General features: G+C 34.5%; 1 protein-coding gene across 7 annotated transcripts in view; it reads right to left on the reverse strand.

Moving 5' to 3' along the window:
* GRIK2 (glutamate ionotropic receptor kainate type subunit 2) overlaps window positions 1-24,940 on the reverse strand; it is a 1,100,253-nt gene that overhangs the window by 27,342 nt on the left and 1,047,971 nt on the right. For all 7 annotated transcript variants that reach the window (XM_032408162.1, XM_032408165.1, XM_032408164.1 and 4 more), the window contains one exon: window positions 7,353-7,578. In XM_032408162.1, coding sequence (XP_032264053.1) covers window positions 7,353-7,578 — 226 coding nt within the window. The remainder of the gene's footprint in view (window positions 1-7,352; window positions 7,579-24,940) is intronic.

Below are 24,940 nucleotides of genomic sequence, written 5' to 3' on the forward strand. Positions count from 1 at the left end.
AATGCTAATTAACTACTTGAAAAATGCAGATTATGATATTGGTTGAAAGTTTATGGGAAGTCAGAATCTCTTTCAAGTACTAGAGTTACATGTCCTTGTGTTTATTAATGACTAAGTAAATATAAATAATTCATGAAGCCATATTTCTAGTAGAGGTAATGACAGAGCAAATCATAAATTACTGCCTGGAATCTTTTTCTCAGAAGTAAACTATTTAAGGGAGTGAAGTATGAGATGCCTCTTTCTAGATTATACTTCTCTGATGAAGTTATATAAGAGAGTTAAGACTCACCCATAATGTACTGAGTCTCAAAATTATTTTAATTTTATGCCATGTTATGAATGAATAAAATATAATTTGCTAAAGAACTTAACGTTATCATGTCAAAGCAAAGAAAAGTTATCTGAATAAGAAAAACAAAATATATATTATAATACCTGAAGGTGAGTGATTTAAATATTATTCCTTTACATTACTGTTTTCAAATTTATCTCATTCAGAATTAGGCTAAAAATAAAATATATGCTACATGCATTAAATAACCTTTAGTGATAATGAGAATTTAATAAATTTAAATTAATATTTGGCAGTGAAAATAAAGAAGAATATGCTAAAATATTCCTCTTGGTCTATCATTTTGCTATATCATAGTATTTTTCAGAATTTTTATTCCTATATATTGATAATTTTACAATCAAATTCCAAGACTGTCCTTATAAAAGTTAGAAATTTATCACGTGCCTAATTAAAAAAATTACTTTAATGAAAACATTAATATACTATCATACCCCACTAATCTACACACTACAAAAAATGATTCCACTTAGATATATAATACATGATATCTCATGCATTGCCCTTGCCCATATCAATGAATATTTTCCACAATAACTCAGCTTTCTTTAGAAGGACAAGAGTTAATTTGATTATCTAAGCTGAACAGATAAAAGAAAAAAAAATCTACATCCTAAGGCTTATAGTTTAATTTGTTTTGTTCTTTCATCTTATCTATAAGATAAGCTTAAAATTAGAGGAAATAGAAATTCTAAGTGCTATGTCTGGTATTTTCTGCAATTTAAAAAGTTACATTAAAAATATAGCATATATATCTATTAATATTTTGAATTGTTTTATATTTTATTAATAAGTCTCTTCCTTTTAGTAAAGAGTGTCAGGGGTAGGGAGGGATTGAAAATTTCTTTTTGTATGTTTCAATAAACTATAACAGAGTGCTTCCTTAGAACTGATTCAACTATTATCTTTCTTTTTTAGTTTTCAAACCTGAAATAACCCAGTGGGTTTTTGAGATTTGTATAATATACTATTTTGATTTATTTTTAGTAAGCACTTCTTCAAAGTGAGAGTATGATAGGGATATTTCTGGTACACTAGTACATTGTATTTACAAAACAAACAAGTGAACAAACAAAATACCTCAAGTTTAAGGTTTTCTATTAAGTAGAAATAAAAATTATTAAGAAATTTTGAAATCATGAGTGTTATTATGTGACTATCATTAAAACACCTGTGCTAAAGATTCTGCACAGTGAAGGAAATATTCAACAAAACTAAAAGGCAACCTACAGAATGGGAGAAAATATTTCCAAATGACATATCTGATTAAGGGTTAGTATCCAAAAATCTATAAAGAATTTATCGAACTCAACAACCAAAAACCAAATAATCCCACTAAGAAATGAGCAGAAGACGTGAATAGACATTTTTCCAAAGAAGACATAATAGACACAACAAACATAACAAAGAATGACTAACAGACATACGAAAAGATGTTTAACATCACACATCATTAGGGAAACACAAATCAAAACTACAGTGGGGGGCGCCTGGGTGGCTCAGTTTTTAAGCATCTGCCTTCAGCTCAGGTCATGGTCCCAGGGTCCTGGGATTGAGCCCCACATTGGGCTCCCTGCTCAGCAGGAAGCCTGCTTCTCCCTCTCACACTCCCCCTGCTTGTGTTCCCTCTCTCGCTGTGTCTCTCTCTGTCAAATAAATAAATAAAATCTTTAAAAAAAACAAACTACAATGAGATATCACCTCAAACCTGTCAGAATGGCAAAATCAGCAACACAAGAAACAACAGGTATTGACAGGATGCAGAGAAAGGGGAACCCTCTTACACTGTTGGTGGTAATGCAAACTCATGCAGCCACTGCGGAGAAGAGTATGGAGGTTCTTCAAAAAGTTAAAAATACAACTACCCTACGATCCATCAATTGCATTACTAGGTATTTACACAAAGAATATAAAAATACTGATTTGAAGGGACACATGCACCCCGATGTTTTTAGCAGCATTATCAACAATAGCCAAATTATGGAAAGAGCCCAAACACTGATCGATTGATGAATGGATAAAGAAGAACTGGTGTGTGTGTGTTTGTGTGTGTGTGTGTGTGTGTGTGTGTGTGTGTAATGGAAAATTACTCAGCCATCAAAAAGAATGACATTTTGCCATTTGCAATGACGTAGATGGAACTAGAGTATAACATGCTAAGCAAAACAAGTCAGTCAGAGAAAGAAATATATGATTTCACTCATATGTAGAATTTAAGAAACAGAACAGATGAACATAGGGAAAGGGGGACAAGAAAAGAGAGGGAGACAAACCATAAGAGACTCTGAACTATAGAAAACAAGTTGAGGGTTGATGGAGAGGAGGTGGGTGGGGGATGGGCTAGATGGGTGATGGTCATTAAGGAGGGCACTTGTGATGAGCACTGGATGTTATATGTAAATGATGAATCACTAGTTCCTGAAACCAATACTACACTATATGTTAACTAACTAGAATTTAAATAGAAATTTGTAACAGAAAAATAATAATAAAATAAAATACCTGTGCTATACTGCAAAGTTCTCACACATCCTTCTCAAATCTTACTTCTCATTACCCTGGATTACTCAGCTTGTTTAATGAGGTCATCATATTTAATAATGTAAAATGCCATATTTATTATTCGCTCTAAAAGTTATGTGTTTTCTCTGTTTATAAACTTACTGCATCATCATATTTTCAGATGTACAATTCATGTGCTCAACAAATACTAGAGGGTCCATAGAATGCAGGTGCTGTTGTGTAGGCTTACAACAAAGAAACAAAGATCTATGCCCTCATCCAGATAATGTAAAGCAGCAAAAGATGGTAAGGACATATGAGAATCTCACTCCTTTCGGAGACAACACTGAGAAATGCATTTATTTGTCCCAGCTCTTTCCAGATGAAACTATAAGGCAATGGGAACCTAACAAGTCACTGTTCCCACCCTTCATAAGTGCAGAGTTTGCTTGATTTTAAAAATTTGTTCTAAGACATCAGCTAACCATATTTCTCCATATAGTTCTTAGCCCAGTTTAGAGCAAACTCTCAGAATTTGTCAAGAACAGTATCAGAAAAATTGTTTTAAGTTTAAATCAAAGAGACCTTAGGTTTTCCTATAATCTTCTAATTTTACTAATTAAAAAAAAGAAATCTAGAAGCCATAACTTTCATGTGACTTGTCCAAGATTACAATAAATGACAAGGCTAAATCTAGAATATCATTGTGAATACTACATATGACAGTTTCTTTTTTTAATTGAAGTATAATTTACATACAATATCCTATTAGCTTTAGGTGTACATCATAGTGATTCAATATTTTTATACATTAAATGATCTCCATGTAAAGTCTAGATACCATCTGTCACCATACAAAGCTATTACAACTACTGACCAGATTCCCTATGCTGTACATTACATCTTCATGACATTTATTTTATTACTGGAAGTTAGTATTTCTTAATTCCCTTCACCTATCCCACCTATCCTTCTGCCCCTCTCCCCTGGGGGAAGCAACAGTTTGTTTCCTGTATCTGAGTCTGTTTCTGTTTTGTTTTCCTTCTTCATTTTGTTTTTTAGATTCCATATACAAGTGAAATCACACAGTATTTGTCTTTCTCTGTCTGACATACTTCACTTAGCATAATACCCTCTAGGGAACTGCAAGGTTTTTGTACATGATGATACTTTCTAATAGCACATTATCACACTATTGTCTAAAATATAAATTTGCTTATACTCCAATTCATAGATGAGTAAAGTATACTTGAAAAAATGGCAAAGAAGTCACTCATCACAAATTCCAAATAAAGGTACATGAATTCATGAAGTGTTTGAGTTCATTATGTAATTCTTCTAAGGGTTAGGTCATACCAGACCTAACCATGGCGTGCCACAGTTTGAGCACTCCATCAACAAAAAACTTTGCTCCTCAAGTAGTAATTATGAACACTCAATCATTAATAAATATTTATCATATATTAGAGTTAAATATAGAACTTCTGAATTAATATATACATTTTGCCAATAAGGCTTTGTTTAGGAGGTTTTTCCCTGGTTCAGGCAATAAACGGGTTCGTTTTGTGTGCAGAATTTAAAAACAACAATAACATCAACTATTACCACACACTAGCAAGTCAAACATGTCAAAAATAACCTCAAAAATATCTTCTGTGCACCTAAGTTCTAAATTATTACCATTGAGTTTTAATAACCCAACTTTAATTAAGCTTTGAATTAACATACATTTCATTTCTTATTCTTTAATAAACATTGTATTCTACTTGGAAACTAATTTGGAGAATTTCCATTATATAGTTTACCCCCGCGGCTGCCTGACACGTGATCTCAGCTACACTTGCATAACTGGAGAATAAGAATCCAAGGTTTTGTGGGGTTTTTTGTTTCCTTTTTTCACTTCTACAGTGACTGTGGAATCATTATTTGGGTCTATTATATAAATATAGCAAGATGTTGTGGCGCCTGTGTGGTTCAGATGGGTAAGCTTCTGCCTTTGGCTCAGGTCATGATCTCCAGGTCCTGAGATCAAGCCCCACATTGGGCTCCCAGCTCTCCCTCTCTCTCTGCCTCTCCCCTTGCTGTGCTCTCTCTGTCTCTCTCTCTCAAATGAATAAATAAAATCTTTAGAATATATATATAGCAATATGTCATGTTATAAGAGCTAGTGTCTCAAAATTCTCTCAAAGCCAGTCCAAGCTATTTTGAACTACATGATAAATTTGAGAAAACTCTACCAAATATAGTAGAATTTAGTGTAGAAATTTTTTGGTGAAGTCATTATGGTGGAAAAGTTTTGGACTTCCCAGACATTTGAAAGCTGCTAGAAATGATCTCAAAGAAACAAAGACATTTATAGTATTGTAATTTCTGGAATTGTTTATGAAATTGGATTTTCATAAATCTATGCCCAACTTCCTAACTATTGTATATATGTTCATTTGAAAGAAATTTTTCTAAATTAAAGTTAATCAAATTTATGAGTAAAGATAAATTGACAAATATAGCTATGCTATTTATTGAATATGAATACATGAAGATCAGTTTTGACCTGTCAACAAATTTGCAGAAGTTAAGCCTCAGAAAAATTATAATGTTATTATTTATTACTGTGATGGGCCAGTGAATAGCTGTTTTCCCCTTTATTTCAAAAAATACATTGATGTAATTAAAACATGTTAATGTGTTATTTTTTTTTCCTTTTATATAGTATTAGTTTCCTCTTTCTGCTATAACAAATCATCACAGGGCACCTGGGTGGCTCAGTCAGTTAAGCACCTGCCTTTGGCTCAGGTCATGATCCTGGGGTCATGGGATTAAGCCCCGCACCAGCTCCCTGCCCCTCCTCCCGTTCTTGCTCTCTCTAATAAAGAAATAAAATCTAAAAAAAAAAACAAAACACCACAAATTTAGTGGCTTCAAACGACATAAATGAATTATCTAATAACTTTAAAGGTCAGAAGTTCTAAAAGTGATATGTCTGCAAGGCTGCATTCCTTCTTCAACCTCTAGGAAAGAATTTGTTTCCTTGCATTCTAAACTAACTCTTAAAAGTCATCTGCTTTCCTTGGCTTGTGGCCCTTTCCTCCATGTACAGTTCAGCTGGTAGCATTTTCAAATCTCTCTCAGTCTCTTTCTCCTCTCAACTCCCCAACACCATGGTCTGAATGTTTGTGACAGCCCAAATTCCTATACTGACACCTGATCTTCAATATGATGGTATTTGGAGGTGGGGCCCGATTAGTCAGTGGATGGTGCCCTCATGAAGGAGATTAGCGCTTTTATAAAAGGGACTCCAGAGAGATCCCTGACCATTCTGCCATGTGACAACACAACGAGAAGACAAGCCATCTATTAAACAAGAAGCAGGTCTCACCAGACAAGGAGTCAGCTGGCCCTTAGATCAGGGACTTCCAGTTTACAAACTGAAAAATAAATTTCTGCTGTTTATGTGCCACCCCATCTCTGGTATTTTGTTATAGGTGCCTGAATGTATTAAGACGTTTTGGGGGAGCCATTATTATGCCCACCACATGTACACATGTACTGTAATGTTATGTATGATTGCACGTGTCATATGAATATATAGACATATTCATATATATTATACACATACATTAATTTCAATAAATCAAAATTTTCATTGTCTCTTCTGACAATTTTTATCCTTTTTCTTTTTACTTCTTTTTTTTTTAAGATTTTGTTTATTTATTTGACACAGAGAGAGAGAGAGAGAGCACAAGCAGGGGTAACAGCAGAGGGAGAAGGAGAAGCCCCTGATGTGGGGCTCGATCCCAGGATCCCGGGATCATGACCTGAGCTGAAGACAGACGCTCAACCATCTGAGCCACCCAGGTGCCCCATTTCTTTTTTTTAACCTTTATTTCATTTCATGATTATTATTGAAAATAATTTTGTCATATGAAAGAAAAAGGTTGTCAAAAATAATTAATCCCAGTGTCACATAGTCTAGATATGTTACTGGTAAATAGTGTGCAATTTCTCTTAAATAAAACAAATACCGTCTCTAAAATAGAACAGTAAAACAAATATCCACAGAAACCAATGAACCACTTGTGGCTCATTCTTTTAATTAACTTTCTAATACTATACTCAATACTATACTATAATAACTCAAATACTATACTCATAAACCACAAATCTGAAAAAATAAAATACAAAAACATTTATTCATAAAATTTTTTTTAAACGTAGAACTGAGAGGTCTTTTACATTGATGTTGTGGGTTTTTTTCAACACTGATACAGTAGAAATGTCTACTGACCATTTTGGTAGAAATCAGTTTTTCTTTTGTTACTTACCTATTTAGAAGCAGATGTCCAAATTGCTTCCTGATTTTATACAGTAACAGAACATAACAGGATAGATTTGTTAAAAACAGAATTCCTAATGGCATATGGAGGCACTGTTTTTTCTCCTTCTCACAGCAACTAAGATTAATGAACAAAGAACCAATGACTGACATAAAACCTACCCATGGGGGTGCCAACGCCATAACCTTTGGAGTCTATAAGGCCGCCAATCTGTGTCAGGTTACAGTTCCGCTGGGTAACAAACTCAATGGTTGTTGACTCCATTAGGAAAGCATAATCAGAGGTGAGGACTCTCTGGATTCCTTCTTCATTATTTTTGACGAGTACTGACTGCCTCCTGCTACTCATAAAGGCCCACATTTTGTCATACGTAGATATTTTTGATTTCTAGGAAAAAATAAAATAAGTAAGAAAGATATTCCTTAGTTTCCATGTGATCCTACAATATTTAGATGGAACTGACTGTATTTCATTGACTCATACTACCTTATAATTGTCTTATTAATAATAGTAATATCTACACAAAGAAATTAAAATCTGTATAAAAAAGTTTCTCGTAGCAATTCCATATCTCATATTTCCAGGTATAACACTGAGTTATTTAACAAACATATAAAAAATAACTTAAAGTTCAAAAATGCATAGCTAGTAAATCATAGAAGGCAATAATCAAAAATAACAAGATTAATAGGAGGAACTTTTGTGCTTGTATCTCACATGAGTATCTCATGTATATAATTGTATCTTTCACCATAACTATAAAATCAAATTTGGAAGACACAGACACTGGACACCAAATGACACTGCAAAACTTTGAGTTTTTGTTTGTTTGTTTTTGTTTTTCCCAGTATGGTTGACTATAAGACCGATGTCACATTATCCTCCAAGTATGCACAAAGATATAGGCTGAACAAAAAAAAGCAATTTGTAACAAATAAAAATTTCCACTGGGACACAATCTGGACACCACAGAACCTCTTTTAGCCTGACTCAGGACAACAGGACATCTACCATTCAGATCTACTAACTAAATATTCCTGGACCAATAAAATTGAATAGTTTTTATGTCTACCTGAAAATTCTCAATAAGGCTTCACTAGGATTTCATTAGTGAAGGAAAGAAATGGGTTTTGTTCAGAGGGCACTGGTAAAAACATAACCATGGACAAGGTTAGCATCTGCTTATGAAAAGCTCATCTGTAAATGCTTATGCTAGTTAAATCCTTATACAAATACAAAAAATAATACTGAAGCTATAAACACAAAGAGGATATTCACTATATTGGTTCCACTGGCATGAAAAGTTAAAACTGTTTTCAAATAAATAGATATGCAATCTTGTTACAGTTTAAGCAAGTATTTAGGTCCTACATGTGCCAGGTCATAAATGAGATATTACCACTCCTTCCACTAAAATAAAGGTGCACGATAATATTTAGAAAAATTCAGACACTATTTCAATGATGATAGAAGAAAAACCTTACATTTACTGGGGGGGGGGGGACCTAAAGGTACAATGAGTGCTTTCTAAAAACAAGTATAGCATTAGGGCTAAGGGAGGGTTCAAATGCAAACCTTTGCTCTCCAGTGAAACACTAAAGCATGCTAAAAGGCCAGCAGCTCAAAGTTTAAAAGATAGCAGCTAGAACATCTAGAATAAGATTGATAGGATTACAAATGTGAGAAGCTATGGCGGCATTTCAATTATTTTAAAGTAAAATAAGCATATGTTGGAAATAGGAAAGAAAAATGAAAGGAATATCTAAGGTTATGATGAAATCCTTACTGGAATAGTTAAGACCAATAAATAGTGAGATTTTGCATAGATTCATTTGACTTTCCAAGTCAGTAACATATGAGGATAGCCAGAATAAATTCACTTCCTTTCAAAGGTAAAGAACTTATCTCCTAAGACTTTGCATTAAGAGAGACCTAAATACAAAATAAAATCAAAATTAAAGCTCACCTGCAGATTAAGGAGCTTTTATATTTAAAAAAAATAAATTGGACAGTTTTTGATTTAGTAAATCTGTGGCTGATAATAGATAGATGCACAGTCCCATAAATAATAATTCTAAAAATGTATGTCTTCAAAATTGCACTCTCTTTCAGTTGGCAATTTAAAAGGTAACTCTTTAAAGGAGAGGGCTAGTGTAATATCATAATATGGGCATACTCTCCGAGGCCAAAACCAAGCAGAGAGATAAGAAAGTGTACAAAAAGTTATTTTTACTTGTATTGGCCATAAATTGCCTAAATTCTCTTTTTTGTTTCAGTTATGAGAACATTAACAATCGATGTTTTATTGCTTTAGTTACATGATTTCCAATTTCTGATAACACATTCCATTCATTGATAAAAGATAATTTAAATAAAACTTGAACACTAGTATTTTTGTCTCAAAGAGGGGGGAACAGAATATTTACAATGGCACTAATCATTTAAATATGTCTATATATTTATAAAATGATACATAATTATGTCTTTCTCTTTTTGTAACTTGTTATATATTAGAATTTCATAATATTATATATTATAAAAAATTATATTAGAAGTAGTATTTTCTAATTTAAAGACTATGTGTCACAAGAAATTTTAAAAAAGAGAATTACATTTTTAAAGGTATAACATATCCCTTATTAATATGTTGCTGTGTAAACAGATCAAATTTTTTAACAACTGAAAACCAAGAAATTAAAAACTAATCCTAATCTATCCTTTGCAGATATATATAGTTTAATTTTAAATTAATGTGAATGTAGAATTATTTTACATTTGAGATATCTAATCTATGACCTTTAATTGATGAAATAAGGATTTTGCAAAATATATTTTCATATGAAATTCTTTGACTGCTTTCCTGCACTGATATTTTCTGTGAGTACTTCCTAGAATTACTATTGATATTCATTTTTTTTTTTTTTAAAGATTTTATTTATTTATTTGAGAGAGAGAGAATGAGAGAGAGAGCATGAGAGGGGGTAGCGGGAGAGGGAGAAGCAGACTCCCCGCCGAGCAGGGAGCCCGATGCGGGACTCGATCCAGGGACTCCAGGATCATGACCTGAGCCGAAGGCAGTCGCTCAACCAACTGAGCCACCCAGGCGCCCTATTGATATTCATTTTGAAACTAATCATTTCCAATCTTCCATTGCTACACAAGTATCTCCTACTGATTTACTTCTGATTTTCAGAAATCTATTGTCTATGATTTTTGTACAGCTTCACTCATCTTTCCTACCTGCAGAAGATATAAATATTTCTATTATTCTTAAAACTGTAGAATAGGCTTAGATAGAAAAGTCACCCAAATTGTTTTGTTTCTCTTAATAAAAATAAAAAACCCAAATAAGAAATATTTCAATTTAGAAAAATTGACTATCTGATGGTCACAGATATTCTATGTGGCTTTTTGCTTGATTTGTTGTCATTCTTCGACCTCAATTCCCAATTTAGCAGAGTCACTTCTTTGCACCTCCCACTTATGGCTATAAAGAGATATTATTAAAAATCATCACTGCCTCTGTGGGCTCTGTGTGTGTGGTAGTGGGGAGATGCCATTCAGGCAATCTTATTACTTCTATTATAGTTAGTAGTGAAGAGAATCTAGTGTATCAGGTTTAAAAACAAAAGGTCTGCACAACATGAATTTCACTAAAACCCTCAAATTTAAAGAAGCTAAGACAACTTACAAAGTATTTGAAAAAGTATCTGAACAAACTCATAGGCTGAATATGAAGCTTAGGATTTTTTTTTTCTCAATAAACCTGACCATTCAGAAATAATTACTTATTACTTAAGTAATATATAGATTCTGAATAATGTGGGCTGAGTCAGAAGTAATGATCACTAGTTGTGTATCTCTTATTAATGGAATCTATGCAAGTCGTTCTTATGCAAGCCCCTTAATATCTTTGAATTTCAGTTTTCATAATAGTCAAATAACTTTGCCAACCTCTCAGTGTTTTTTGTGAGGATCAAATAAGACACTACGTGTAAGCACACTATACGATAGTGAGATATTTTTATAATTCCAATTATTTTTTAAAAAGAGATCATACCACCAAATGCTTATATGTTAATTTTCTTAAAAAAAAAAAAAGACCAAGAACTGTGGCAGAGATGGCAAGTTGAATACAATCTTTGAGTACATGTTCTCTCCCATGGTATGAAACCACAAGGCGAAAAAGAATGGGACAATGTACAACAGAAACAAAATTTTGGAAGCTGGAAAGAAGATAGGTGAATTGTAACGTCCTTAGATTTAAGTAACCTTTAGAACTCTTTCCTGCCCACAAAACTTTCAGAGATTGGCATTTTTATATCCCTCTCAAAGCCAGAATGATCAAAGATCTAACAAAAGTAAAATTTATTGAAAGAATGTCTTTTAAAAAGTTAGATCCTTGATCCCCTTTCTTTCTCTGAGCAGCATAATAACTGCTCCATCCCACCCAAACAGAGGACTAGAGGATTTTATTCTCTAGAGATGAAATGAGCACACTGCACACAGGTGAGCCAGGGGAGCCCATACTGAAACCAGAAGAAATAAGTTGGAGTCTACAACCCAGCCCTGTTTCTGTCCTGCTCCTTAGAATTCCTCCAGTAGAGACAATAGAAGTTTTTTTCAAGCAAAACTGAACTTCACCAGAGAGATAATGATGAGCAGTTAACACAGATAAAGTTCAACATGTGTGAGACATTATTCTAAATTATTTATAAATATTAAATCATTTTAATTTTACAAGATTTCTATTAGGTGATAGTATCTTTCCAGCCATCTGACAAATGAGGAAACCAAAACACAGAGAGGTTAATAATTTGCCCAAATTCATGTGGCTACTTAGGGCAAAACCAAGAATCAAACATGGGCAGATTAGCTACTGAATTCATATTCTTAATCATTACACTACATTGATTCTATGTAAAGATACATATCATGGATTCCGAACAAAATGATCCAACATATCACGCTATAGCAAAGCTCACAGTTTTTCAGCCTTGGGCAAGCACCCAGAGTTTCCAGTGAGCCTTTTAGAGTCTGCTATATATCATCAAACACCAATGATAACCAGATATTTGAAGGAAGCCTCTAACATGAAATATAAAGAAAAAAAATAAAATGGCATAAATGTTTTCAGAGAGGTAAAAGATACTGCATAAATGAAAATGAATAAATAAATAATAAATAAATAAATAGACTCTGTTGAAAGAAAATACATTCAGGGAACAAATATATATTAAAAATCTCGTATCAAAAATGAAAGCCTCGGGCACCTGGGTGGCTCAGTCGTTAAGCGTCTGCCTTCAGCTCAGGTCGTGATCCCTGGGTCCTGGGATCAAGCCCCGCATTGGGCTCCCTGCTCTGTGGGAAGCCTGCTTCTCCCTCTCCCACTCCTCCCTGCTTGTGTTCCCTCTCTCACTGTGTCTCTTTCTGTCAAATAAATAAATAAAATCTTTAAAAAAAAAATGAAATCCTCAAGTGAAATTTTAGAAAACAAAGTTTAAGGAAATCTCCAGAAAAGTAGGAAAAAAAGTTAAAAAGACAGAAAGAAGGAAAGAATGCCCTGAAGAAGGATCATGAACTGACATCTAAAGGCTGAGTCCAAGTCAACTACATAATGAGAGGTGAAGAACTTTCTAGACAGGGGGAAAAGCAGTTAAGAGATGCCATCTTGGACATGAATTTGATGGGTTGGCACACTTGAAGTATGCTTTGGTTGGGGCACATAGAGTCAAGGAACATGGCACTAGAAGATGACAGAGAAATAGATAAGGGGTGACCAAGATGGCCTGTTTCCTTCAGCTTTCTCAACTTTAGATGAGCTTCTTCCTGTGTCCAGGCCCCTGACTTCACTTTTACCCTGGCCTTTCCAGAAACCAGATGGTCTAACCACTAAGGTCCCTTCTCTCCTTTTTCTTAAATTATTCACTTTAGAAAATATGTAATTGTAAATTCTCCTTTTGCATCTTTCAGATGCAAATCTTTAAAAGCCTCTCCATCAGCTTTACAGTTTAAGACCCAGGAGCCATCCTTGAAATATAATCATCAAAGAAGAGAAGCACCTCTAATATCCAGTCTCTCTGGGAAGAAAAGAGCTTAATTTATGTGGGTACTTTAAGTTATAAAACTACCTCCTGTCACGAAGGCACTAAAAGTTTATTTTTCCTTTGGGTAAGACCAATTAACAAATACAGATGGCTATGATGCCCCCACCACAGCTCTTAGGAACACACAGCAGCAATCTGGGTGGGAAACAGTACTTGCACTAGGTAAGTGGTGTTGGAGATAAGGAGAAAACTAAGACTTCAAAGTGTGTGTGTGTGTGTGTGTGTGTGTGTGTGTGTATGTGTGTTATGGCTAAGGCTTGGTCATTGTTAAACTATAGGAAGTAAGAAGAGGGTTAGATTGAAAGACTCATTGGTTTCTGGTTTAAACTGAGAAAGAAAAAAATAATATCAAAACAAGGTTGGGGGAAAAGGCTATACCTAGTAGGTTGGAGGTACCTAAAAAACCACCTAAATAGGTCTGTCATGTGAAGTTAGATATCTAAGTCTGGAGTACAGGGGAAAGGTAAAAGCTAAAAATATAGATTCTGGAGTTCTCTTGGATATACAAGGCAAAGTAGTGGATAGATGAGGAAAGAAGATCACAGAAGAATCCTAGGATCAAACTTAGTGCAATTTTGAATTTCAGTGGCTGGCAGAGAAAACAGCTTGCAAATGAGACACACAGAAAAGTGAACAAAGATTAAAGAAGAAAATATGGAAATTGTGGTGCTGCAGAAATCAAGACAAGAAAATGTTTAGTGAATGAATGCTCACTTGTAGTGATTTGCAAAAAAAAAAAAAAAATGTATACAATGAGAACTGAATAATATTCTTTGGACTTGGCGAGAGAAAGCTCCTTATTAGCAAGAGCTAATTTAGTGGAGTGAAGTATTTAGAAGTCACAAAGAAGTGGATTAAAGAAGGATTTGGAGAAAGTTAAATGGAGCCAGTAAGTGTCAAAAAAGAAAAAAAAAAATATATATATATATATCAGTAAGTAGGACTCTGAAGAATAGGAGATCCATGGCAGTAGTTAGAAGAATATTTTGGTTTAAGTAAGATTTTCAAAGATTAAAGATATTGAAGCATGTTTAAATGCCAGTGGGGGAAGTTCCAGGAGAAAAGAGAGGTTTAAAAAGTCAGAGAAAGAAAGACAAGTAATAATGCAAAGTTTCTAATAAGGTGAATCTCAAGTAGAATAACAGAGAATTTAAAACACTGCAATTAGCTTGATCTTTGATTTCAAAATATTTATATTAAACACATGTGGAATTATATCGATACTCTACAATGTACTGTGTAAGGAGAAAACAAGAAGCCTCAGCTGGATTTATTTTTAATAAGATAGAAAAGTGTTGAACATTTTCAAAGTAAAATAGACTATAGGATCTTTGAGGTTAAAATCAATAGGTGGAAGCTGTACAAATTAAAGATTAGGAATAAATATGCATTTAAAGTTAGTAAGCAAGTAATTAAAACTGAAATCAACAAAACAAATATTTGCATACTAAGTGTGAAAGTCGTATGTAAACTTAACAAAGGACATATCAAGTTGCAATGTGAACTAAAGATTGGAGGTGAAAGATGATGGGACAGGTTGAAAGAACCACATACACTATGTTTTGCTTAATCTGCTGTGTTTAAGATTGGTTTCATTCAATGAAGTAGCTACCGACCATCATCAAGGGACAAGATAAAATCATGGATGGGAACTAAGCTGCTGAACTAAAATGTAAAGTCTTTGAAGGTTTTCTGGCTTTAGTGTTACAGAGAGGTAAGGACCTACATAGAACACCAGGAAAGACTCAGGAATTGGGACATAGCTTGGCCCTGTGCATCACTGCTGCCAATCTGATTAGGAAAGACTTTCCAGAAGAATGTATTATTTAAGAGAAATATGAAAAATGAAAGTCAGATAATGAGATAAGCATGAAATAACATAATTCTCTGTAAGAAAAGCATTGAAATAATGACAAATTAGAGCATCATGGAGAAGCTGTTCAGGTAGAGGTTTGTCAAATAAAATAAATATTCAATTAGTGAAAAAAGAAATCTTGTTTTACTCCTTTACTACACAGATGAGAGAACTAAGGTTACTTCATAAGAAAAAAAAATTGGCAGTGAAGATAGATTTATAAAGAGAAAAGTGATGATAGGATTTATAAGATCGTGATTTTATAGAAGAATTTTAATTGCATAATAAGATACTTATTTAGCAAAAATGAGAAACATTCTTAAGTATTATCCATACAGTTATGTTGTACATAATCATTTAGATAAATAAAGTTAAGCAAATAAATTAAATCATGACTCAGATATTTCTTGAAATGCATATGAAAGTCAAAGCACTAAGAGGAAAAGCATATTTAAAATTTTCTAAATAAAATCTTATTTTCTCAAGCAGCTTACCCTGTCATTCTGAACACCAGAATCAATTTCTTTTTTGTTGTTGTTTTTGTGCCTCACATTAAAGACACCTTTTCTTCTATGTTAAATCGGATGGATTCAGGATGTCAATGTTTAGCAGTGTTTATTTTATCAAAATGCTGAGATTTGTAAGCTGACTTGGTTTTTGCTACATCAGCACAAAAAAAAAAAAATAAAACTAGTTCATAAGGCACTGTCTTTTTATAATAGTTTTATGGGCCATGAAACATCAACAAAGGATAAAAGAAAAGATTCTTGTCAAGAATAAACTTAAAAAGAACAAGAAATACAGTTCCTAAAAATTCACAGATGCCAAATGATTTGTGCTTTAAAAAGAGCATTCAGTGTAAATACTTAAAATATTTTAAACATAGCTAATGATTTATAATTTAAGAATATATTATTTCATGATTTAAAATTTAAGGACATATTAGTTTGGGTTTCTGGAAGAACTCTAAGTTTGCAACCTGAAATTACTTGGCTCTTTGCAGATCTCAAATCACTAATGGTTTCAGGCAATGCTTTTCCTGATCATTTTGGAGAGAGATTTTTAGAACTGGTAAGATATTACTGTAAGGATAGTGCTTTGAAATTTTGTTTCTGTGTCTTGTAAAATGTTATGAAAGCTAATAAAGTAAGGATTACTCTTGTACCATTTGTACAGATCTTTTCTTATTGGGAAAAACATATTTTACAAATACAAAGCCATCTTTTTTAAAAAAATATCTTTAGCTTAAATTCTTTAGCACACAAATGAAATCTTTCTTTTTACAAATGAATTCTTCATCTTCGTTTTGCTTGCTCTCAAATACAAATTAAAATTTAGAAACCATACTGTGATCATTAACCCTGTAAACATAAAAATGATAAGACAATAACATTATCAATATTTGTGTGACCTCCAGAAGCAAGAATTTAAATTTACTTTTTAAGTACGTTCTAGAGGAAAGTTTATTTTCATGAATGAAATGCAAAATCTTTAACATTAATCTTGTTTGAACTGTCATAGCCACAAAGTATCAAGAACACAGACAATTCAGTACTATTTTTGATATGGTCTATTTCACATTATATTTCACTACAACTCAGATTCTTTAAAAATGTTAATCAAGTGGTTCGACAACCAAAACATCTTGAAATAACCTAAAAAAGACTTCCTGTTAAGAATACACTTATTTTGATTTTAAAAAAAACATTCAGGAAAAGATGTTTTGCCTTCTAAACCATAATGTCTGGCAGAATTTGTTGGACTTTAGTGTATGGATGAATATGGTGAAATTACTAAAAGACGAGACAGGAATTTCTGATCATTTTTCATAATTACCAAAGTAAATTTGGTGGTATTGGACACTTACTCAAATTATTCCCTCTCAATAAATTCCACATGACCAATTCTGTTTCTAATATTAACCTAAATATTTGGACATACATGTTATAATAATATTTCCTGTTTTGTTATGAAAAAGTCACATGTAATAGTCCCTAATGCATGGTTTATGGTTTGAAAATGGCCCCGACCAAGGTCTCCCTTGGTAAAGGAGAATTTGGCTGAGATTTGCATTTTAATGTTTTATTACAGTAAATAAATTACCAACAATACTGGAACATATGTGCTAGGTAAGAACAGCTGAGCTCTATCTGGACTCATCTGACCTTGGTCACTAGGAAATTAGAGTTAATTCAGGCAAACAGGACTGAAGCCATATGTGGTTCATATTAAAGGTGGATTTGAGACTAGTGCAGTGATCTGAAAGCATTTGGTTGTTAGCAAACCTGTCAGTCCTTGGAATAATTCTGGCAGTTTTATCTCAAGGCATCTGCAATCTCTTAAAACAGGATATTTGAAGAGAAGGACAATGAAACAGAACACTTTTCTCCATGTTACTGAGAGCTAATAGAGGAATAAGAGACAGCTTTATGACTGAGCATAATATGATGGCCAGCAAGTTTAAAATGATCTGGTGCAGTTAAAGGCAGTTATTGTTTTTAGGTGGTTGAACCAGTATTTGATAACTCATTCTGCACTATTCAGAATCTCTGATATAATGAGTTTTCTGGTTATTGCAGTTTATTCTTTAAATGAGATATCTTGAGCTCTGGTCAAATGTTTTCTTATAAATAATAGTAATCAATAGTATATTTTACTGTCATTTGGCTAGACTTAAATAAAATTAGGAAACTTCACCAAGTCAATAAAGGACCTTGAATAAGTCACAATTTCTTGGCTATGTCTAATAAAAAGCTTCCCTACCGATTTCACAGAAATATTATGATGAATAAATGAAAAAAAATTATATGAAGTCACTTTGACAAGCTATCAAGCTCTCTAAAGATATCAGGATATCACGATTTTATTCTTATCTCAAGTTTCATGTAATCAAATCAATGGAGAAACATAGTAAGTCTATACTATGACTGCAGCATTTGCCCACCATGTTATTTTATTTATGCTTTTACCTTTAGAGTAATTTATAATTTTTAGAAATATGGAGGCATTCACTTGCTTACTCATGTACTCAGTTGTTCTTTCATTCTGATATTTATTGAGCACCAGCTGGGTGTAAAGGATCATGCTGAGGCATTGTGCCTGCAGAGATTAGCCAAAAACAAAGCATGGCCCTTGTCCTAGTAAAGCTTAAAGTCCCATAATACATGACAAGTAAACTAAGAATTATGAAAGGGTGTGAATAATGCCATGACAAATGACAGATACGGTGTAACCTAAATTGATGAAGGAAGACATGACAGAAAGTCAGAGGAAGTAATTTCTTTCAAGATTCAGATCAGTCATAGTTTTTCTGGGTCCTTACTCTTCTCTAATTGAAACACTGAGCTTTTGAATAGGTGTGGGAAACACACACACAAACACATACACCACAGAAAATCCCTCAACATTTGAAACTCTTTTTTTTAAAAAGACTTATTTATTTATTTATTTATTTATTTATTTATTTATTTTTGTATGTATGTATTTATTTGACAGAGAGAGAGAGAGAGAGAAAATGAGCAGGGGTGGGCAGAAACAGAGGGAGAGAATCTTCAAGCAGATTCCCTGCTAAGCATGCAGACCAACACCGGGCTAGATCCCATGACCGTGATATCATGACCTGAGCTGAAACCAAGAGCTGCGTGCCCAACTGACTGAGCCACCCAGGTGCCCCAACATCTGAAATTCTTAAAAGAGTCATCATTCTCACTTTTAGCCAGCACCTTTCCTAGGGTTTCTTAATTTTATTGGGAGATGAGGCAAACCTCCCAAAATACCTTAAAGATATGTATAATATCTATTTTGCTATAACCTTTATACATTAAAATATACCCAAAATGAATGTTTTATTTCTAAACAGTAAATAAATGGCCTCAGTTGGGTCCCAGGGACTTGAGGGAGAAGAGATGAACAGCCTTATTAACATCTCCATTCACTGACTGGACAAGTCTATTTGATTTAATATTCATGAATTTAATATGTATAAAGTAATTATATTAATGACTATATGAATCCTTAATCTGAGGTACATTTTAATTACAAGGAGCACACTCTAACCTAGGGGCTTGAACTTGCCATTTTGTCCAACTGGAACCCACTTTCCTTGCATATTTGGGTGTCATCACTATCCTAACCCCTTTTGAAAACAAACCAAGGTACAAAACCCTACTCTTTCAAGACCCATGCCCTATAATCTTACTACCTAATCTCTCTTACTACAGTCTTCTATTCATTTCTGGGTATTGCCATCATTCTTAGAATATTGTAGGACCCAGATGTTTGTTTCTATCAGTGATGTACTAGCAAATGTTTAACAACTGGCTTCCTACAAAAGGGGAAAAGGCCTGGATTTGTAGTGTTTCCTGGTTTTTATAGTTTAAATATTCCTACTATTGCCATTTTAAGCTATGGATATGACATCAACCAAACTATAAAATTCTTGACAAATTAATTCCTGCCAGTCAGTACAAGCCAGCTCCAGTACACCCCTCCTCGTCCTTCACTGAAAGTTCTGAGTGACTTCACAGTTATTTGACAATCATTTCCAATGACTTACTTGGTAGAGCCTTAGCCACCCAAATCCATGGTCATATAGTTTATCAACACCTAAATTTTCTTTACTTTTAAAATCAATTACTCAAATATCCTACTCCATGATTATAAGCTCTTCCTTTCCTAAAGTGCTTATTCAATTTCTTTACTGTTTGCATTTTCCAAGCTCATTGGTGCTTCATGCCCATTAATGGCCTACATTCCAATTCATTAGTACTTTCTACTTCTTTATATTCCACTTTGTTCAAGTGAGTGCTCATGATCTGTAATTCCAAAATTAATGTTGCTAATATCCTAAACACAACAACCTCCCTCTTTTCTTTGGACCACCTAACCTAACCTCAATCTTGAATAAACCCAACTACTTCTAAGTTTGTATCAAAGTAGCACAGCATTGCTGGAATCTCAAACTTGGTCATGTCAACCCACACACCCACACTTTATTAATCCACTGATAATGCTCTCTGTTACTCCCAAGCTGAAAAGATAATAATAACACAGGCTATAAATTCTAACAGGCAAAATTAGTCGTCTACATATTTTCTTCTTACTCCTTTCTAACAAACTTCTTTCTAACAGAATATACATTTCCTATCCTCTCATTCTTTGCAAGTTAGCCATGTGACCCAGTTTTGCCCAATGATATATTCAGAAGTTGTTAATGGGACTCCTGGTGAATTCTTCTCAATAGGGACGATTCAATTGGCATGTTTCCCATGCCTTTCTAGACTAACTCTGTGTTCTCATAATACATTGAAGGCAACATTTGTAGATTTAATTATACATTCTACTTAATGATTATTTGGTTAATTTCTGTATTCTTCATGACTCTTACTGAGTTATGGTGTCTAGGTATATCTTTACACCTATTACAAGTACTGACAGAAAGACATCCATAAATATGAGACTGAGGACCTTCAAAAGACATCCATAAATATTTGAAAGAATGAATGGAATGCACTAATGAAATGATAGACAATTTGCTATAAAACTCATTAAAAATGCATCCTAAGGAAAAATTAGATAATACAATATTATTAATTTTAAAATTTAATTTTATAAATTCTAAAAGTTATTAACTATACACAAAGGTATTATAGAATAGCTGAAGAAAATATGCAGATCAATGGTGAGAATTTATTAAATCTCATTTTCATGCAGAAAAATTTAAATAATAGGCTAATTACCATTAGAATCCATTAAAGGAAGACGGGTCAATATTGCTACTGATAATATATACACCATATATTCTTAGCTGCTTTCCTTAAAACTTAATTGTGAACTCATACACAAAATGCTATGCTAAGCATTTTAAGAACATGATGTTATTTAAATTCTCATATCCCTGTGAGATAGGATTTGTGATATCCATCACAAAAATGAGCAAAGTAAGATGAGGGTAATAAAACACCTAGTCCAAGGTTTAAGGTAGATTCTTAACTTATATGCTAAAGTAAGTTGCTGTGAGTTACAACAGTAGGCACAATTTTGCTGAAATTGCTTTTCTGTATTTAGTCTTTGGTATTATTTAAGGCAGTGATTTAGAGATAGGCCAAAATATACTTTCCAAAATAACTACTATAAGATGAAGTAAAATAGATAAGACAATAGATTCAACAGTAAGATTAGAAAGAAACACCCTAAATACTTATGCTGAAGAATAAAAGATGTAATGAAATGCAGAGAAATACCAAAGGAAAAAATCCAATAGAAATACCAAAAACAAAAACAAAACCCAGAATTATATGCATAGTACAACTGAGTTGATAGCTTTTAAAAACCATCCTCTGAAGTTAATTCCAAAAATGATAATTCCTAGTATGTGTTAAGTGATTCCTAAGTAAAGCTAAATTTAATCTTTAGAGCATGGTAAGAATAGTTTGGGTGTGTGAGTGGGTGTGTGAGTGTGTGTGTGATATGTTGACAACCTGTTCAACTCCCTTTATATGCCCTGTGCAGGATTAAACCCACTGGAGAGTGCATGAAGACTATTTTAAGAAGCTAGAGCCTAAAATTGATCCAATCCCAGGCCAACTTATAAGAAACATGAGAAAATATCTACCTTGTGCCAGCATGGGATTTCTCCCAGGCAGCAATGCCAATGAGAACAGGTGAGGCAAAGTGGATATACAATTATATGGTTTATCACTTTGCACTGGTATCCACCAAAGACAGTAAGAGAAACAATTTGTATGCATTCTACTCTTAACAATTTTGTATTTAACTAAAATTCCTTTCCTCATGACTTCATCTTTTCTTTTAACACAAACTAGACTAGTGGAATCTTCTTTCTCCCGTCTGCACCATAGAGTGAAGATAGCTAGGTCATATGTGGCTATGCCCCTAATTAGCATTCACTTCCTATCATCCAATAATCATTACAATTTGGTAAACAGACTTTTGTGTTGCCTTTTATGTACCTCCTCAGTCATATTGGCAATTAATTTTGCTTCTTCTTCTATCCAGGTATTCAATTTGGTATATGCTTATTTAAAAAAAAATAACTTTCCATCTCTGAGTTAGAATCCCATACCTGAATGACTATAGGTCTGATTCCATTTTGTTCCTATTTGCAAAAACTTAAGCTTTCTTTTCGGTCAGTAGATTCCATAATAGGGATTTCTATGCCAGAACTCTCTTTTTCCACACCACAGTCATTAAAGAAGAGTAAACCAAACCAAACTTTTTATACCAGTACCTATGTTGTTTTCCAAATAGGTCCAAACTTGAACTTATTTGATCACAGATAACCTTCTATGTAATGCATTGAACTTTCAACTTCTCTTCCAGATGGAGTGTCTGCATATTTAGAATGAATTATAAAAGTACAAGATACAGACTTGGGAAAAGATTGTGGAGGAGTAGGGGACCCTATTCCAACCAGTCCCCTGAATTGAGCTGGATATCCACAAGACCACTCTGAACACCCACAAAATCAGCCTGAGATGTAAGAAGATATATCTGGATCTCTACAAACAGAATATCGCAGGCGGTTGGTTTTGAAACGGGGAGCTGTGATTCCGTGGACAGATATCGGAAGATAAAGGGAAGGGGGAGGGAGCCTTCGGGATCCTGCACTGCCAGTTAACGAAAGCCTCCCACACTAGGGACAGGGCACAGACTCTCAGACCAGTAGTGGTGGGGAAAGGACTTTAGGGCAGCCCCTGGACTGAAACCTGGAGTGGTGGGGCCATGCATGCTAACTGGGGATGGCTGGGGTTTTAGAAGCTCAAAGGGCAGAGACATTCCCTGACCTGGAGGCGAGGACTGGGAGTGCTGCTGAGGGGCGCACAACCCAGGATGCTGCAATTTTTCACAACCTAGACAGAAATGGAGATAGTGTGGCCTGGAGAGTTCACTGAAGAACAGAATGTGATCTCTCTGTTCTGAGGCAGAGGGTTGGAAAGGGTCTCTTCTGCTCTGACTCTTGGAAGAGATGGGAAAGCCACCAGGGAAAGCCGCCAGAGAACAAAAGCACCCCAAAACTGATTTTCACTGAGCCCATCCCCCCCCAAAGGGGGCAGGACAACTCTGCCCAAACAGGGCTACCTGAGTAACAGCACAGCAGGCCCCTCCCCCAAAAGACAGGCTGAAGAACAAGAGGCCAACAACCCTAAGGTCCGAATTAGTGATCTAGAAGACCAATTGATAGAAAAGAAGGGAAAAGGGGAGGCTTGGGAGAAACAGCTCAAAATCCATGAAAACAGAATTAGAGAAATAAGTGATGCCATGAAACATTCCAATGTCAGAATTACTGGGATCCCTGAGGGGGTGGAGAGAGAGAGAGGACTAGAAGATATATTTGAACAAACTGTAGCTGAAAACTTCCCTAACCTGGGGACTGAAACAAACATTCGTGTCCTAGGGGTAGAGAGGACCCCTCCCAAGATCGAGGAAAACAGACCAATGCCCCGGCGTGTAACAGTAAAACTTGCAAATCTTAGAACCAAGGAAACCATCTTAAGGGCAGTTAGGGGGAAGAGATTCCTTACGTACAGAGGGAGGAACATCAGAATAACGTCAGACTTATCTGCAGAGACCTGGCAAGCTAGAAAGGGCTTGCAAGACATATTCAGGGTACTAAATGAGAAGAAAATGCAGCCAAGAATGCTTTATCTGGCAAGGCTGTCATTTAGAATGGATGGAGAGATGCAGAGCTTCCAAGACAGGCAGAAACTGAAAGAATATATGACCACTAAACTGGCCCTGCAAGAAATATTAAGGGGGGTTCTATAAAAGGAGAAAGACCCCAAGAGTGATATAGAACAGAAATTTATAGAGACAATCTATAGAAACAAGGACTTCACAGGCAACATGATGACAATAAATTCATATCTTTCGATAATCACTCTCAACGTGAATGGTCTAAATGCTCCCATAAAATGGCACAGGGTTGCAGATTGGATAAAAAGACAGGACCCATCCATATGCTGTCTACAAGAGAATTAATTTTAACCTAAAGATACATCCACACTGAAAGTGAAGGGATGGAGATCCATCTTCCATGCCAGCGGACCTCAAAAGAAAGCTGGGGTAGCAATTCTTGTATCAGACAAATTAGATTTTAAACTAAAGTCTGTAGTTAGAGACACAGAAGGACACTATATCATTCTTTTTTTTTTTTTTTTTAGATTTTTTATTTATTTATTTATTTATTTGAGAGAGAGAGAATGAGAGAGAGCACATGAGGGGGGGGGGTCAGAGGGAGAAGCAGACTCCCTGCCGAGCAGGGAGCCCGATGCAGGACTCGATCCAGGGACTCCAGGATCATGACCTGAGCCGAAGGCAGTCGCTTAACCAACTGAGCAACCCAGGCGCCCGACACTATATCATTCTTAAAGGGTCTATCCAACAAGAAGATCTAACAATTGTAAATATCTATGCCCCCAACATGGGAGCAACCAATTACATAAATAAACTGTTAACCAAAATAGAGCCATATTGATAATATGTTAATTATAGGAGACCTCAATACTCCATTCTCAGCAAAAGACAGATCATCTAAGCAGAAAATCAACAAAGAAACAAGAGCTTTGAATGACACACTGGACCAGATGGACCTCATAGATATATAGAGAACATTCTACCCTAAAACAACAGAATACTCATTCTTTTCGAGCGCACATGGAACTTTCTCCAGAATAGACCACATACTGGATCACAAATCAGGTCTCAACCCATACCAAAAGATTGAGGTTATTCTCTGCATATTCTCAGACCATAATGCTTTAAAGCT

The sequence above is a fragment of the Phoca vitulina genome, unplaced genomic scaffold, assembly GCF_004348235.1.
Source record: "Phoca vitulina isolate PV1807 unplaced genomic scaffold, GSC_HSeal_1.0 scaffold9, whole genome shotgun sequence".
NCBI lineage: Eukaryota > Metazoa > Chordata > Mammalia > Carnivora > Phocidae > Phoca > Phoca vitulina.